At 41.6% G+C, this 14,953-nt stretch overlaps 2 protein-coding genes and 1 pseudogene across 2 annotated transcripts in view; all 3 read right to left on the reverse strand.

The window, feature by feature from the left end:
- Nucleotides 1-1,612, reverse strand: part of lamb1a (laminin, beta 1a) — a 36,974-nt gene extending 35,362 nt beyond the window's left edge. The window contains exons 1-2 of the mRNA XM_039615255.1: nt 1,456-1,612; nt 497-696 (exon numbers count right to left, since the gene is read on the reverse strand). Coding sequence (XP_039471189.1) covers nt 497-696; nt 1,456-1,486 — 231 coding nt within the window. The 5' untranslated portion in view covers nt 1,487-1,612. The remainder of the gene's footprint in view (nt 1-496; nt 697-1,455) is intronic.
- A 10,971-nt stretch (nt 1,613-12,583) lies between these two features.
- Nucleotides 12,584-14,953, reverse strand: part of lamb4 (laminin, beta 4) — a 74,007-nt gene continuing 71,637 nt past the window's right edge. The window contains exon 35 of the mRNA XM_039614183.1: nt 12,584-13,057. Within this exon, the coding sequence (XP_039470117.1) occupies nt 12,918-13,057 (140 nt within the window). The 3' untranslated portion in view covers nt 12,584-12,917. The remainder of the gene's footprint in view (nt 13,058-14,953) is intronic.
- LOC116333022 lies at nt 14,535-14,651 on the reverse strand (annotated as a pseudogene).

The raw sequence follows: 14,953 nt of genomic DNA on the forward strand, positions 1-14,953 counted from the left end.
TAAATACAGTACACAACTGTACAAAACCCAATGTTTGCAATCAGCCTGTGTGGTTTATTGACTTTTGATTGGATGAAAACATTCTGACCTTTAACCTACAAAGTTTGCTGTGTTTTCTCCACAGGAACATCTGGACAAACATCTGTCTGCAGCCAGTGCTCATGGTTTCCTTATAGGGAGCTCATTTTGCACAGGAAACACTTCAGACTGTAACACACGTGCGCTCGCGCGCGCGCACACACACACACACACACACACACACAACGAGGAGTGGGACTGAGCTGAAGGTCGTGTAAACTGGATGGCTGGAGCTTGTCTGATGATGCTGGACTCTCTGAGCCGGGGGCGGAGCCTGGTGGGCGATCTGCTGTGCCCCTTGAACCACAGCTGCCCCCTGCGTTGCCTTTACCTCCTTTTATAAGATGTTCGGTGCCCAGTTGTGTTCTTCTTGTGTCTTTCTGGACTTTTCTGTTTTCTTGTTAACCGTTAAATTTACCTGCAGGTGGCTGACGATACAGAATGGTTCGGGTCGGTTCATTCCACAGGTGGAGGTGGACGACAACTGATGGGCTCTGCCAATCAGAAGGTCTCCTGTTGCTGGGTAACAGCTGCCTTCAGTGCACACATCACTGAGCTCGGGTTGGCCGATGTCATCCGTGGCCCCACTCTCCTGAGCACAGGTAAATACCTGCAGACCTGAGAGAAAAGGCTTTAATGGTAAAAATCTGAGAGGAGGATTAACGAAGCCCCGCTCACTGAAGCACTGGACACATTTATTGATTAAAAGGTACAAAGCGCAGCTGATTGGAACCTAAACGATAAATGAACCCAGAGCTGCTTCTGCTGGGCTTGTATTCTGCAGGACACCATGAGGATAAACATGAGGGACTGCGGCAGAAAAATCACTGATTCAAACCTTCACGAGTGACGACGACACGGTGTGACCATCTGATATCTGCAGTCTACAGATGATTGATTAGGCACTAAGCTGATCTCTGAGATCACCGAACATGTTTAAAGTCACGTGTTACAAACACAAACTGCAAAGATTTAAACTCTATTTATCACACATTGGCAGAATGTGTGCGTTTGGTTTGAGTTTCATGTGTATTGATCATCAGCTTCTGAATTCTTTTACACATCAAACATGTCGACAAATTCCTAAAGATTATTCCACTGAAACTCAGATAAAGGTGCTTTAATGTTAAAACCCCTCCGAGCTCATTTTATTCTGAAAGTTTCCCGAAGTTTAAAAATGTTTCACACTTTTTTTCATTTTAGATAATTTTATCATGAATGAAACGAGCGGCTGAGAGGAAGCAGCAGCATTTTGTAGTTTTCAACAAAGAAACACGAAGATACAACGCTGGATGTTTTAAATCAAACCGATCCGACCCACAGGACGTGTTTAAGGAAAGTTTGAAACTGGAAAAGTTAAACTTTATTTAAACTCACCGAGCAGCAGCGCGAGCTGAAGGTGAAACATGCTGCAGATCCTCACTGTCTGAAGACCCCCCGGACCTCTTCGGACCTCCTTAGCCCCCCTCAAACTCCTCCTCCTCCACACAGACACCTCCGAACAGACCGGCTGACTTTCAAATTAAAACATCCGGCCCAAGTAATGTAGTCGTGCTCACAGCGAGAAAAACACCGAGAACTAAAGAGCTCAAACTGTTGGAGCAGAATAAAGTAATCAGTAACGCGATTCCAACACACACACACAGAGTAAACTGCTGTTGGCCCTCCTCACTGTTGGCTGCTGTTATTTGACTGACTGACTGAGTGATTGATTGGTTCATTGTTTGATTGATGTCTCTGCAGCTGTTTGAAACATATAAAAAGTTTTTTTCATCCCAGTCTCAGTAAATCCCCTCGTCCTCCCCCTCCTCCCTCTCAGGTCTACAGACAAAAGAAATTCCCCACCCCCGCCCCCCATCACACACACACACACACACACACACACACATTTTTTCTTTGTTGTTGCAGGTGGGGTTGAAATAAGGGGGGCAGGGCTGGGTGTCTGTGTCGGACCCCCCACCTGAACGTCTACAGCCTGTAGCCTGTATGTGCTCTTGGTGGGTAATCACTGGGATGTGTGGCAGCCTGCACATGAACTTTCTGTCTGATGACTTTGAAACCTTTATGTGTCGTCACTTCCTTCTAGTTTCACGTTATCGATGCTCCTGTAACAGGACCCAATGTAAATAAAGTTTTTTATGATATCCACATAAAATAATTCAGCAGCAGATCAGACTTATTGCTTGTCATGTGATTTCTGCTGCAGTTCAAAACCATTCCCGTCTCTGTCTGATGACTTTTCCGGGAGCTCGATGTGAAACACGATGAAGCTGTGAGGAGAATGTAATGTATATACCTTTATATATGGTACATATATTTATTACTTTTTAGATTAACCATTTTTATATTTTGCTTGTTGCACGTTATTGTATTTTGCACAACTCTGTTGCTTGTGAAGCTTGCACACAAGAATTTCACTCGCATGTACTGTACCAGTGTACCTGCACATGTGATGTGACAATAAAGGTGATTTGATTTGATTTGATTTGATTTGAAATGATGAGTAAAGTCTATTTATAATAAAGCGCTTTTCACAGAGGTGTGGTCACAAAGAGCTGTGCACCAGGATAAAATAAGTACAAACATTAATACCAAAACAGCACAAACAGAAAACAAGACCTCACAGAGTCAGCTAAACGTAGTGTTGTGGTAGACTGTTGCACAGCCTTGGTGTTGCAGACGAAAAGCCTCTTTTCCACTACAGCATCACATTTTAGTACCTGCTCAGATGGCTTGGAACCCCGGCCAAGCAGGTACTAAAAAAGTACCTGGTATCAGTGTCATGGTACCACCCACTCAAGGTTTTGGCCACTGGGATGTGAAAAGTGTCGCTTGAAGGGCCTCCAGGGGTAATAAACTGCCCTTAATGGAATGACAGGATGTGAGACGCAGGAGGTTTGAAAGAAGAGATCACTCAAACATCTCAAGTTTTTATGCCTCCCTTCTCTTGTCAGTGAGAAATTAATATTTTATGTCACGTCAATAAATACTAAACTGTTGGTGGAGTGAGAGACCCTGACTCAAGATCAAGCGGGCTGCGTGAGCTGGCCCCAGAGCCATGATTCCACACCGATGGTCGTTGGCCTGGCGAACCTGGAGCTGTGAACGTAGACAGTGAGCAGCAGGAGCTGAGATAAATAATGTGGACCCTGGCTATTTAGTGCTCTGTATGCTAACTGAAGAGATTTGAAAGGAATCCTAAATCTGCAGAGGTTCTGCAGACATGTGACCGGTTACCACCTAACATTAACATGTGGGTCATTTTGGACATTTGATAATCCTGCTAAAAAAACCAACCTACTAAACATCATATGCCTTGAGGCGACTGTTGTTGTGATTTGGCGCTATATAAATAAAATTGAATTGAACTGAACTGAATTGCTGGATACCATATTTCTAATACTTTCAGGGCCAAGTACAATAACCTCACTTTTATCTGAATTAAGAAGCAGAAAGTTAGCGGCCATCCAGCTCTTTATGTCTTTAAGACATCCTGCAGTTTAACTAATTGGTGTGTGTTATCTGGCTTCATGGACAGATAGAGCTGCGTGTCATCTGCATAGCAGTTAAAATGTATACTATGTCTTCTAATGATGCTGCCTAAGGGAAGCATGTATAATGTAAACAGAATTGGTCCTAGCACTGAACCCTGTGGAACACCATAATTAACCTCAGTGTGTGAAGAGGACTCTCCATTTGCAGAAATATGGTATCTAAGCAGATTCTTACTCTGGATGGCATTACCTTGGCCTCCAGTAACACTGTGAGGAACCTTGGAGTCATTTTTGACCAGGACATGTCCTTCAACGCACATATTAAACAAATATGTAAGACTGCTTTCTTCCACTTGCACAACATCTCTAAAATTAGAAATATCCTGTCTCAGAGTGATGCTGAAAAACTAGTTCATGCATTTATTACTTCCAGGCTGGACTACTGCAATTCATTATTATCAGGATGTCCTAAAAACTCACTGAAAAGCCTTCAGTTAATCCAAAATGCTTCAGCAAGCGTCCTGACAGGGACTAGAAAGAGAGAGCAGATTTCTCCTGTATTGGCTTCCCTTCATTGGCTCCCTGTTAAATCCAGAATTGAATTCAAAATCCCGCTCCTCACATACAAGGTCTTAAATATAGGAAATTATAGGACCTTGTAGTACCATATCACCCTATTAGAGCACTTCGCTCTCGCACTGCAGGCCTACTTGTTGTTCCTAGAGTATTTAAAAGTAGAATGGGAGGCAGAGCCTTCAGTTTTCAGGCCCCTCTTCTGTGGAACCAGCTTCCAGTTTGGATTCAGGAGACAGACACTATCTCTACTTTCAAGATTAGGCTTCAAACTTTCCTTTTTGCTAAAGCATATAGTTAGGGCTGGACCAGGTGACCCTGAATCCTCCCTTAGTTATGCTGCAATAGACGTAGGCTGCCGGGGATTCCCATGATGCATTGAGTTTTTCCTTTCCAGTCACCTTTCTCACTCACTATGTGTTAATAGACCTCTCTGCATCGAATCATATCTGTTATTAATCTCTGTCTCTCTTCCACAGCATGTCTTTATCCTGTCTTCCTTCTCTCACCCCAACCGGTCGCAGCAGATGGCCCCGCCCCTCCCTGAGGCTGGTTCTGCCGGAGGTTTCTTCCTGTTAAAAGGGAGTTTTTCCTTCCCACTGTCGCCAAAGTGCTTGTTCATAGGGGGTCATATGATTGTTGGGTTTTTCTCTGTATCTACTGTACAATATAAAGCACCTTGAGGCGACTGCTGTTGTGATTTGGCGCTATATAAATTGTTTTGGAGGAAGGAAGGCTCAGGGTTTAAGTAGTCATCATCATGGGCTCATCCGATTAGAATGAGATTAAGCAGTCATCAGTCATTTGCAGGTTTTGTCCTTTTATTGAATAATGGGTAAAGAAAGGAAAGACACACATGGACTGCTCTCTCTAAAAAGGACAAAGTATGATTTAAGTAACTCAAAATAATACATGAACTCAGGACACTCAAACAGAAACTCACCTCAGCTGCCGCCCCATGTGGGAGTGAAGAAAGTGAGGGGTAGGTGAGTGCAGTCCTTATATAACGAGTGACAGGTGAGTGCAATTAAGAGCAAGCACCACCCCCAATCAAAGGTGAGGAAAGGAAACAAGGTGCATCTGGTGAAGTGAATGTGCTGAAAAGTGAGCCTTTACAACATAAATAAAATTGAATTGAAAATTGAATTTACATGAACAAATTGGAGTCTATTAGATAGATATGATACAAACCACTGCAGCGCAGTACCTGTGATACCTACAGCATGTTCTAATCGCTCTAATAGGATATTATGGTTGACAGTATTGACAGAAACTCTGTGTAAGGCCCAGGTAGACAATAGATGATAACGAATGAGACTGGTTTTTGAGTTTTACAGCTGGGGTGGGCAAGGCCGAGCATCAGGCTTTCAAATGAATTAAAAGTCTGTCTGGGTCTTTGGTTGATTAATAGGCTGGTGTGAAAAATAGCTGCCACACTGCCCCCTCTGCCTGTGCTTCAAGATTTGTGATGATTAGAATAACCTAATAACCTGGTGATATTATTTAAACTGACATAATCATCCTGCTGCAACCAGGTTTCTGTAAGGCAGAGTAAATCGATTTTTTTTTTTTTTTTTTTTTTTTTTTTTTTACCAATTATTAAGTCATGTACTAACTGAGACTTGGAGGAGAGAGACCTAATATTTAATAATCCACATTTTACTGTTTTACTCTTTGGTGCCGTTGAGGACTCTGTATTGTTATTTCTTTGTGATTTTTGTGTTTATAATTTTTTGTTAAGTTTTGTTAAGTTTTCTGGCTTTTGCAGACACACTCTCTAAGGGGTCTGGCGTTTTGAGGGAGGATACCAGGAGGAGAGAAACAACTCTGCTTCCTGGTCCCAACTCTGGATAGTCACGTTTTGGGGGGTTTATTGAATTTGGGGTAATTTCTACAAATGAGAGCTCCTCCATCCAAAGTGGGATGGATGACATGCCTTCTAACAGGTTTCTTAATTATCTATGAAGCCCACATAGTTTTTTTTTTTTTTTGAAAGAGATGATTTATCTAAGCTGGTAAACAGGGCATTACAATAATCTAAATGCAAAGAAGAGAAGAAATGTTAGACCTGTTCCTCAAATGGAAGAAATAAGAATGAGAAAAAGATTTTACAGCCCAGAGAAGAATCAATTATTACACCAAAATTTAGTAGTTAAACAAAAAGAAGTAAGGAGCTGACTGTTGTTGGATTTAGTTTATAAGGGCTATAATTATGGTCTCAGTCATTCTGGCAGTTAAAACAAGGTAACTACTAGAGAGCCGATCAGTAACCTGAGTTAAGCAGTGGACTAGGGTGGACAGCGTATCCAGCTCATGAGGCTTAAAAAAAACATGTACAGCTGAATGTCATCAGCATATAAATAATGACAAATGTTATTAAAAGATTGAATAATGCCAGTTAAAGGAAGCAGAAAGTAGAAAGAAAATAATGGACTCAGAACTGAACCTTGTGGAACCCTACAGGTTAGAGATGCAGTGTGAGAGGTCCTGTCAGTGGAAACAAACCCAGTCTAACGGGAGCCAGAGACACCAGGATGAGTATGTTGCAGCCGGATGAGTATGTTAGTTTAAATGAATCAACACCCCCGAGTCATTCTAACTACCAGAAATCCCGAAGCACAGGCCGAGGGGGCGGTGTGGCAGCAATTTTTCACACCAGTCTATTAATTAACGAAAGACCAAGACAGACTTTTAATTCATTTGAAAGCCTGATGCTTAGCCTTGTCCACCCCAGCTGTAAAACTCAGAAACCAGTCTTACTTGTTATCATCTATCGTCCACCTGGGCCTTACACAGAGTTTCTCTCTGATTTCTCAGACTTTTTATCTGATTTAGTGCTCAGCTCAGATAAAATAATTATTGTGGGTGATTTTAACATCCATGTAGATGCTAAAAATGACAGCCTCAACATGGCATTTAATCTGTTATTAGACTCAATTGGCTTCTCTCAAAATGTAAAAGAACCCACCCACCACTTTAATCACACTCTAGATCTTGTTTTAACATATGGCATAGAAACTGAACATTTAACAGTGTTTCCTGAAAACCCTCTGCTGTCTGATCATTTCCTGATAACATTTACATTTACAATAATTGATTACACAGCAGCGGAGAGTAGACTTTATCAAAGTAGATGTCTTTCTGAAAGTGCTGTAACTAAGTTTAAGAATATAATCCACCCACTGTTATCATCTTCAATGCCCTGTACCAACATAGAGCAGAGCAGCTATCTGAACGCTACTCCAACAGAGGTCGATTATCTTGTTAATAATTTTACCTCCTCACTACGTACGACTCTGGATACTGTAGCTCCTGTGAAAACTAAGGCCTCAAATCCGAGTACCTGACTCCGTGGTATAATTCTCAAACACGTAGCCTAAAGCAGATAACTCATAAGCTGGAGAGGAAATGGCGTGTCACAAATTTAGAGGATCATCATTTAGCCTGGAGAAATAGTTTGCTACTTTATAAGAAAGCCCTCCGCAAAGCCAGAACATCTTACTATTCGTCACTGATTGAAGAAAATAAGAACAACCCCAGGTTTCTCTTCAGCACTGTAGCCAGGCTGACAAAAGTCAGAGCTCTACTGAGCCAACAATCCCTTTAACGTTAACTAGTAATGACTTCATGCACTTCTTCACAAATAAAATTTTTATCATTAGAGAAAAATTACCAATAATCATCCCACAGATGTAATATTATCTACAGCTACTTTTAGTACCATCGATGTTAAGTTAAACTCTTTTCTCCAATTGATCTTTCTGAGTTAACTTCAATAATTAATTCCTCCAAACCATCAACGTGTCTTTTAGACCCCATTCCTACAAAACTGCTCAAAGAAGTCCTGCCATTAATTAATTCTTCGATCTTAAATATGATCAACCTATCTCTAATAATCGGCTATGTACCACAGGCCTTCAAGGTGGCTGTAGTTAAACCTTTACTTAAAAAGCCATCTCTAGACCCAGCTGTCTTAGCTAATTATAGGCCAATCTCCAACCTTCCTTTCATATCAAAAATCCTTGAAAGAGTAGTTGTCAAACAGCTAACAGATCATCTGCAGAGGAATGGCTTATTTGAAGCGTTTCAGTCAGGTTTCAGAGCTCATCACAGCACAGAAACAGCTTTAGTGAAGGTTACAAATGATCTTCTTATGGCCTCTGACAGTGGACTCATCTCTGTGCTTGTCCTGCTAGACCTCAGTGCTGCGTTCGATACTGTTGACCATAATATCCTATTAGAGCAATTAGAACATGCTGTAGGTATTACAGATACTGCACTGCAGTGGTTTGTATCATATCTATCTAATAGACTCCAATTTGTTCAAGTAAATGGAGAGTCCTCTTCACCCACTAAGGTCAATTATGGTGTTCCACAGGGTTCAGTGCTAGGACCAATTCTATTTACATTATACATGCTTCCCTTAGGCAGCATCATTAGAAGACATAGCATAAATTTTCACTGCTATGCAGATGACACGCAGCTCTATCTATCCATGAAGCCAGGTAACACACACCAATTAGTTAAACTGCAGGAATGTCTTAAAGACATAAAGAGCTGGATGGCCGCTAACTTTCTGCTTCTTAATTCAGATAAAACTGAGGTTATTGTACTCGGCCCTGAAAATCTTAGAAATATGGTATCTAAGCAGATTCTTACTCTGGATGGCATTACCTTGGCCTCCAGTAACGCTGTGAGGAACCTTGAGTCATTTTTGACCAGGACATGTCCTTCAATGCACATATTAAACAAATATGTAAGACTGCTTTCTTCCATTTGTGCAACATCTCTAAAATTAGAAATATCCTGTCTCAGAGTGATGCTGAAAAACTAGTTCATGCATTTATTACTTCCAGGCTGGACTACTGTAATTCTTTATTATCAGGATGTCCTAAAAACTCACTGAAAAGCCTTCAGCTGATCCAAAATGCTGCAGCAAGGGTACTGACAGGGACTAGAAAGAGAGCATATTTCTCCTGTTTTGGCTTCCTTCATTGGCTTCCTGTTAAATCCAGAATTGAATTCAAAATCCTGCTCCTCACATACAAGGTCTTAAATAATCAGGCCCCATCTTATCTTAATGACCTTGTAGTACCATATCACCCCATTAGAGCACTTCGCTCTCGCTCTGCAGGCTTACTTGTTGTTCCTAGAGTATTTAAAAGTAGAATGGGAGGCAGAGCCTTCAGTTTTCAGGCCCCTCTTCTGTGGAACCAGCTTCCAGTTTGGATTCGGAGACAGACACTATCTCTACTTTCAAGATTAGGCTTAAAACTTTCCTTTTGCTAAAGCATATAGTTAGGGCTGGACCAGGTGACCCTGAATCCTCCCTTAGTTATGCTGCAATAGACGTGAGCTGCCGGGGATTCCCATGATGCATTGAGTTTTTCCTTCCAGTCACCTTTCTCACTCACTATGTGTTAATAGACCTCTCTGCATCGAATCATATCTGTTATTAATCTCTGTCTCTCTTCCACAGCATGTCTTTATCCTGTTTTTCTTCTCTCACCCCAACCGGTCTCAGCAGATGGCCGCCCCTCCCTGAGCCTGGTTCTGCCGGAGGTTTCTTCCTGTTAAAAGGGAGTTTTTCCTTCCCACTGTCGCCAAAGTGCTTGCTCATAGGGGGTCATATGATTGTTGGGTTTTTCTCTGTATTTATTATTGTGCTATCTACTGTACAATATAAAGCGCCTTGAGGCGACTTTTGTTGTGATTTGGCGCTATATAAATAAAATTGAATTGAATTGAATTGAAAACCTTTTAGCTTATTATGTAAGATTTCATGGTCAATCACGCATAAGTCATTGAGTGTAATTGGAGCAAAACAAATAAATGACTCACAGTACTGAGGACCATCTTTCATGCCCAACACCTTTTTTAGATTAGAGATTAGATTAGATGAAACTTTATTAATCCCTCAGGTGGGTTCCTCCAGGAAATTCAGTTTCCAGTAGCACAGCACCGAAAGAAGTTGCTTGTTACAGATACAATAAGGGGAATAAGAGTAAGGATATAATATATATTCTCAGAATGGTTGAGAAATGTGTTACAGTCATTATCAGAAAGAAAGAGCAGGAGGAAGACTTTAGTGCTCTCATGCAGACTGATGCATGGTGTCAGGGTGGATGGTCATGTCCTATAAAAAGTTCATCTTACATACGTGACTACATCAACGAGTAACTGAAGGAGAGGAAAGGTAATGAATTGTTATCACTTTCCCCAGAGATGATTGAGAGAGACTCCTGCATCGCTCAGGGATCTGTGTCTAAGGTCAGATTCACAGATTTAAACCAAATCCAAACATAATTAAAGCTGCAAGCAGCGTTATGAGGGCCCTCGCACCCCCGGCGCGTCGAGCCACGCCCAACACCTACAACCAGCACGTCCAATCTGATGTCAGATTGATGGAAGTCATGCATTTAACCACCAGCTAACATTTCATCTCATTCAATCATGATTATAGTCATCCCACTAGGTGGCGCTCTAACCATTACTGACAAATGGCATGAAAAACATTTCCGAGCTCAAGTCTCATCATGCCTGCGACTTTTGAGAGAGATTGGACATTGTGTTTTTGAGTGACAGCAGATTACTGCTTTTTGGCGAGTGATTGAAACTCCACGTGCCGCCATGACCACCCCGTTTCCCTGAACGTAAAAAGCTTCGCAATTTAACATCACAACGGTCTTTAGATTCCATGCACTGGAGATTGGTTCAGTATGATGAAATCCCTTGGAGGAGTTCGTCAAAGTATGAGGCCTGAAAGGAGGGGAAAATGTCGCCAAAATTACACATTAATTTTAAAATGGCTGACTTCCTGTTGGATTTGGGATATTGCTCCAAGAGACTTTTTTGTACATCTTGATATCTCCTATAAGCTTACCAGGTTTCAGACTCATACACGAGACACAGAGCAGGGGCTGATGTTTTGAAAATTTGTAGGGGGCGCTGTGGAGCCATTTTGCGCTATTCAATGAAAGTGATTATACAACAAGAAAGCCATCATAACATTGGGGGTGTGGGCCAAATTTCAAGACTTTTTACACTTTCCAAGCCCCTCAAAACCCACTTCATTGTTCATGGTGAACTGCGTTGCCACCAGGGTGCGCCGTTGAGTTTAAAGTCACAATTTTCTCACTGAAGCATCACGAGGGACTCATGTAAATATTCACCGCTTTTGAGGTGGCCACGATGAACCTGTGAAAATCAGTACAACAAAGTGAAAGACATGACATTTCCTGTTGCCACTAGGTGGCGCTCTGCATATTCCTGACAATGGGCACATCAATCTGTTAAGGGCAGGTCTGACATCATCCCTGTAAAGTCTGGATCTGATCAGACTGGATTTCATTGAGTTATACTAATTTGTTTCTTCATGGCAGGACATCAAAGTTCGCCATGCTGCAGGGGTCACACCCTCTCGCGAAAAGTCACAGTTTTCACTGGAACCCAAGACCAACTCCTTAAGGCTTTCCTGAAGAAATTTGAGGCTGCAGATGTCATCGATCACAATACTGTACCCCAAAGTGTAAAACATGACATTTCCTGTTGCCACTAGGTGGCGCTGTCCCTGATGTCAAATATGGCAGTTGAAATATGTTCAGGGCGGGAGCCTTATCATATGTGTGCTCTTTGGTCCAGGTCGGACCATGTATGACAGAATGAGAGGCAAAAATATTTTCATGGCGAGTCATCGAATTCGCCGTGGCGCCACGGGCTCACCATATCCCGAAAACTCAAAAGCTCCGCAATTTAACATGGCCCAGGTGTGTAGTTGACACTGACCAAATATGAAGCTTATATAATCAAACCCCAAGGAGGAGTTCGCAAAAGTTCGAGGCATGGAAATGGCAAAATTAGAGCCAAAATGTCACCTTCACTTCCAAATGGCGGACTTCCTGTTGGGTTTGCGTCAATGGGCCCATTGACTTTTTTGTTCGTCTTGGCATGATACACATGTGTGCCAGATTTCATACATGTAGCTCAAACGATGTGTTCGTAGGGCTGCATTTAACAAGGCATAGGTGGCGCTCTAGAGCCATTTCCCAGTGCTCATAAGTAAAACCAATAAAATACAAAATTTTTCACCAGACCTGGCATGTGTGCAAAATTTCAAGAGTTTTTGAGCATGTTAAAGCCCTCAAAAAGGCCCTTGTTTTGCCTGAATAATAATAAGAAGAAGAAGAAGAAACGGAGCAGATACAATAGGGCCTTCGCACTCTCGGTGCTCGGGCCCTAATAATAAGAAACGGAGCAGATACAATAGGGCCTTCGCACTCTCAGTGCTCAGGCCCTAATAAGAAACGGAGCAGATACAATAGGGCCTTCGCACTCTCAGTGCTCGGGCCCTAATAATAATAATAATAAACAGAGCAGATACAATAGGGCCTTCGCACTCTTGGTGCTCGGGCCCTAAATATAACAAGTCTTAATATTTGTTTTATCCAGAAAGTTTTAATTGGATATTTCTGTCATATCAGGCCTGAAGCTGTTTGATGAAGAGTTTATTACAGAATAATTGAAACTGCTCATCTATGTTGTTTTCTGTCATCATATTTCAAAAGGCATGTCTTCATTGTAGCATACTGTATTTAAAAGCAACTCAAAACTTCAACAGAAAAACTTTAAAAAGTTTGAAAACTTGAAACAAAGAAAAAAAAACACAAGTACAAACAGTGAATAAGATTCAGATTAAATTCAGCTACAGCAGATTCTGAGCAGTACTGCTGTTTGCAGTACTCACTGGTATTTATTAGCAGTATTACAGTATATCTATCCAGTACACTCGGTGTATACTTGTGCTCGAGTTGAGATTTCCTGTCGAATCGACTCAGCCACCTCCAGCAGGTCGGACACTTCAGCAGCTTTCTGGTTTCTTCTGTGAAGCAGCTGCTGGATCTTCTGCTCCATGTCTGCAGAAACACAAAGAAACTCATTTTAATTCATATATATATATATATATATATATATGTATATATATATATATATATATATATATGTACAGTTATGTGCAAAATAATAGCAGTGTTTTTAAAACAACAGAGGAAAAGTTCCATGTTCCTAATAGGATTTATTTCCATATATACAAAGCCACTGGGAGCCGTGCACATTCAATTCCAAATGAAAACATGAACAATTTTTTCTTTTCTTGTCTTTTTATTTCTACTGAATATGAAGAAAAAGACTATTACATGTTTTTTTTTCAGCAGTGGTACTTAATCTGGCTTCACATAGGTGTCTTCTGATTGTTGAAGTACTCACAGGTAAACTGAGACCTTTAATCTCTCTGGAGCTGATCACTGGATTCTTCTTTGCCATTCTTGTCATTGTATGATCTAGGCGGATGATAGTATTCCTTTTTCTACCACGTGTTTCAGGTTTTCTTTCCCATTTCAAAGCATCTGAGATCGTTTTAGCTGAGCAGCCAATTATTTTCTGCACTTCTTTGTATGTTTTCCCTTCTCCAATCAACTGTTTGATCACAGTTTTTTCTCCCTCAGTAAGCAATTGCTAAAACCAGCAGGTAAAACATCTGCTGACTTCATTCCTTAAATAAGGGCCATCATTGCCACCCATTTCTTCACAGACTCAATGATCTCCCTAACTGAACTCCACACTGCTATTAATTTGAACACATCCCTTTCACTGAATGGGTCAGTTACCCCCAATTAGCAGCATGCATGTCATGTGTGTTAAGTCTGTTGGTTGGCCATTACTCTGCTACACCTAATCATGAATTTGTTGCCATGTTGTATCATCATTTCTGCCAAAATCAGTACTTAAACACAATGATAATGTTAGACTGCTATATGTGTATATATATATATATATATATATATATATATATATATATGAAAGACATTTTTACAAAGCTCAGCGATTCCTTCTAGTATCCCTCTACAGAGGGACTATCAAGTGTGTCCCCAGCAGCTGCATCACTGTCTGGTGTGGTACCTGCACCAATACCCTACAACAGATAGTGAGAGCAGCTGAGAAGATCACTGGAGCCTCTCTTCTCTCCATGACAGACACTTATTGCACCCACTGCATCTGTAACGCCACCAGCGTTGTGGAGGACCCCACACACCCACTCTTCAAATGGTAAATGGACTGGTTCTTATATAGCGCTTTTCTACTCTGTCTGAGCACTCAAAGCGCTTTACACAACTAATTCATTCACCCAATCACTCCCATTCACACAAGCACTTCTTCTAAGCTTAAGTGCTAAGTATCAAACATTCATACGCCGATGGATGCATCGGAGAGCAACATGGGGTTAATATCTTGCCCAAGGATATTTGGCATGCAGACTGGAGCAGCCTGGGATCAAACCATCAACCTTTGGGTTAGTGGCTGATCTGCTCTGCCACCTGAGATACAGCCACCCCAAGCTTACAGCACCTGGTATTCCCAGGTAGTCTCCCATCCGAGTACTAACCAAGCCCAACCCTGCTTAGCTTCAGAGATCAGAAGATCGGGCATGCTCAGGGTGGTATGACCACAAGCTTCACCCTCGTGCCTTCTGGCAAGAGGTATCGGAGCACTCGGGCCCTCACTGCCAGACTCAGGAACAGTTTCTTCCCCCAATCTGTCAGACTCCTGAACTCTCAGTGACTGGACTGACACACACACACATATCTTCCAACGCGTCACTGCCAAGCACTTATCAGCAGAACCTCATATACACACATACACACCTTCATACACCAAGTGACTTTTTGCACAATAGTCTTTTGCATGTTTCTTTAACTAGGGTGACCATATTTTGATTTCCAAAAAAGATGATACTTGGCCCAGTCATGAAGAAC

The sequence above is a fragment of the Oreochromis aureus genome, linkage group 7 (assembly GCF_013358895.1).
Source record: "Oreochromis aureus strain Israel breed Guangdong linkage group 7, ZZ_aureus, whole genome shotgun sequence".
In the NCBI taxonomy this organism is placed as follows: Eukaryota; Metazoa; Chordata; class Actinopteri; order Cichliformes; family Cichlidae; genus Oreochromis; species Oreochromis aureus.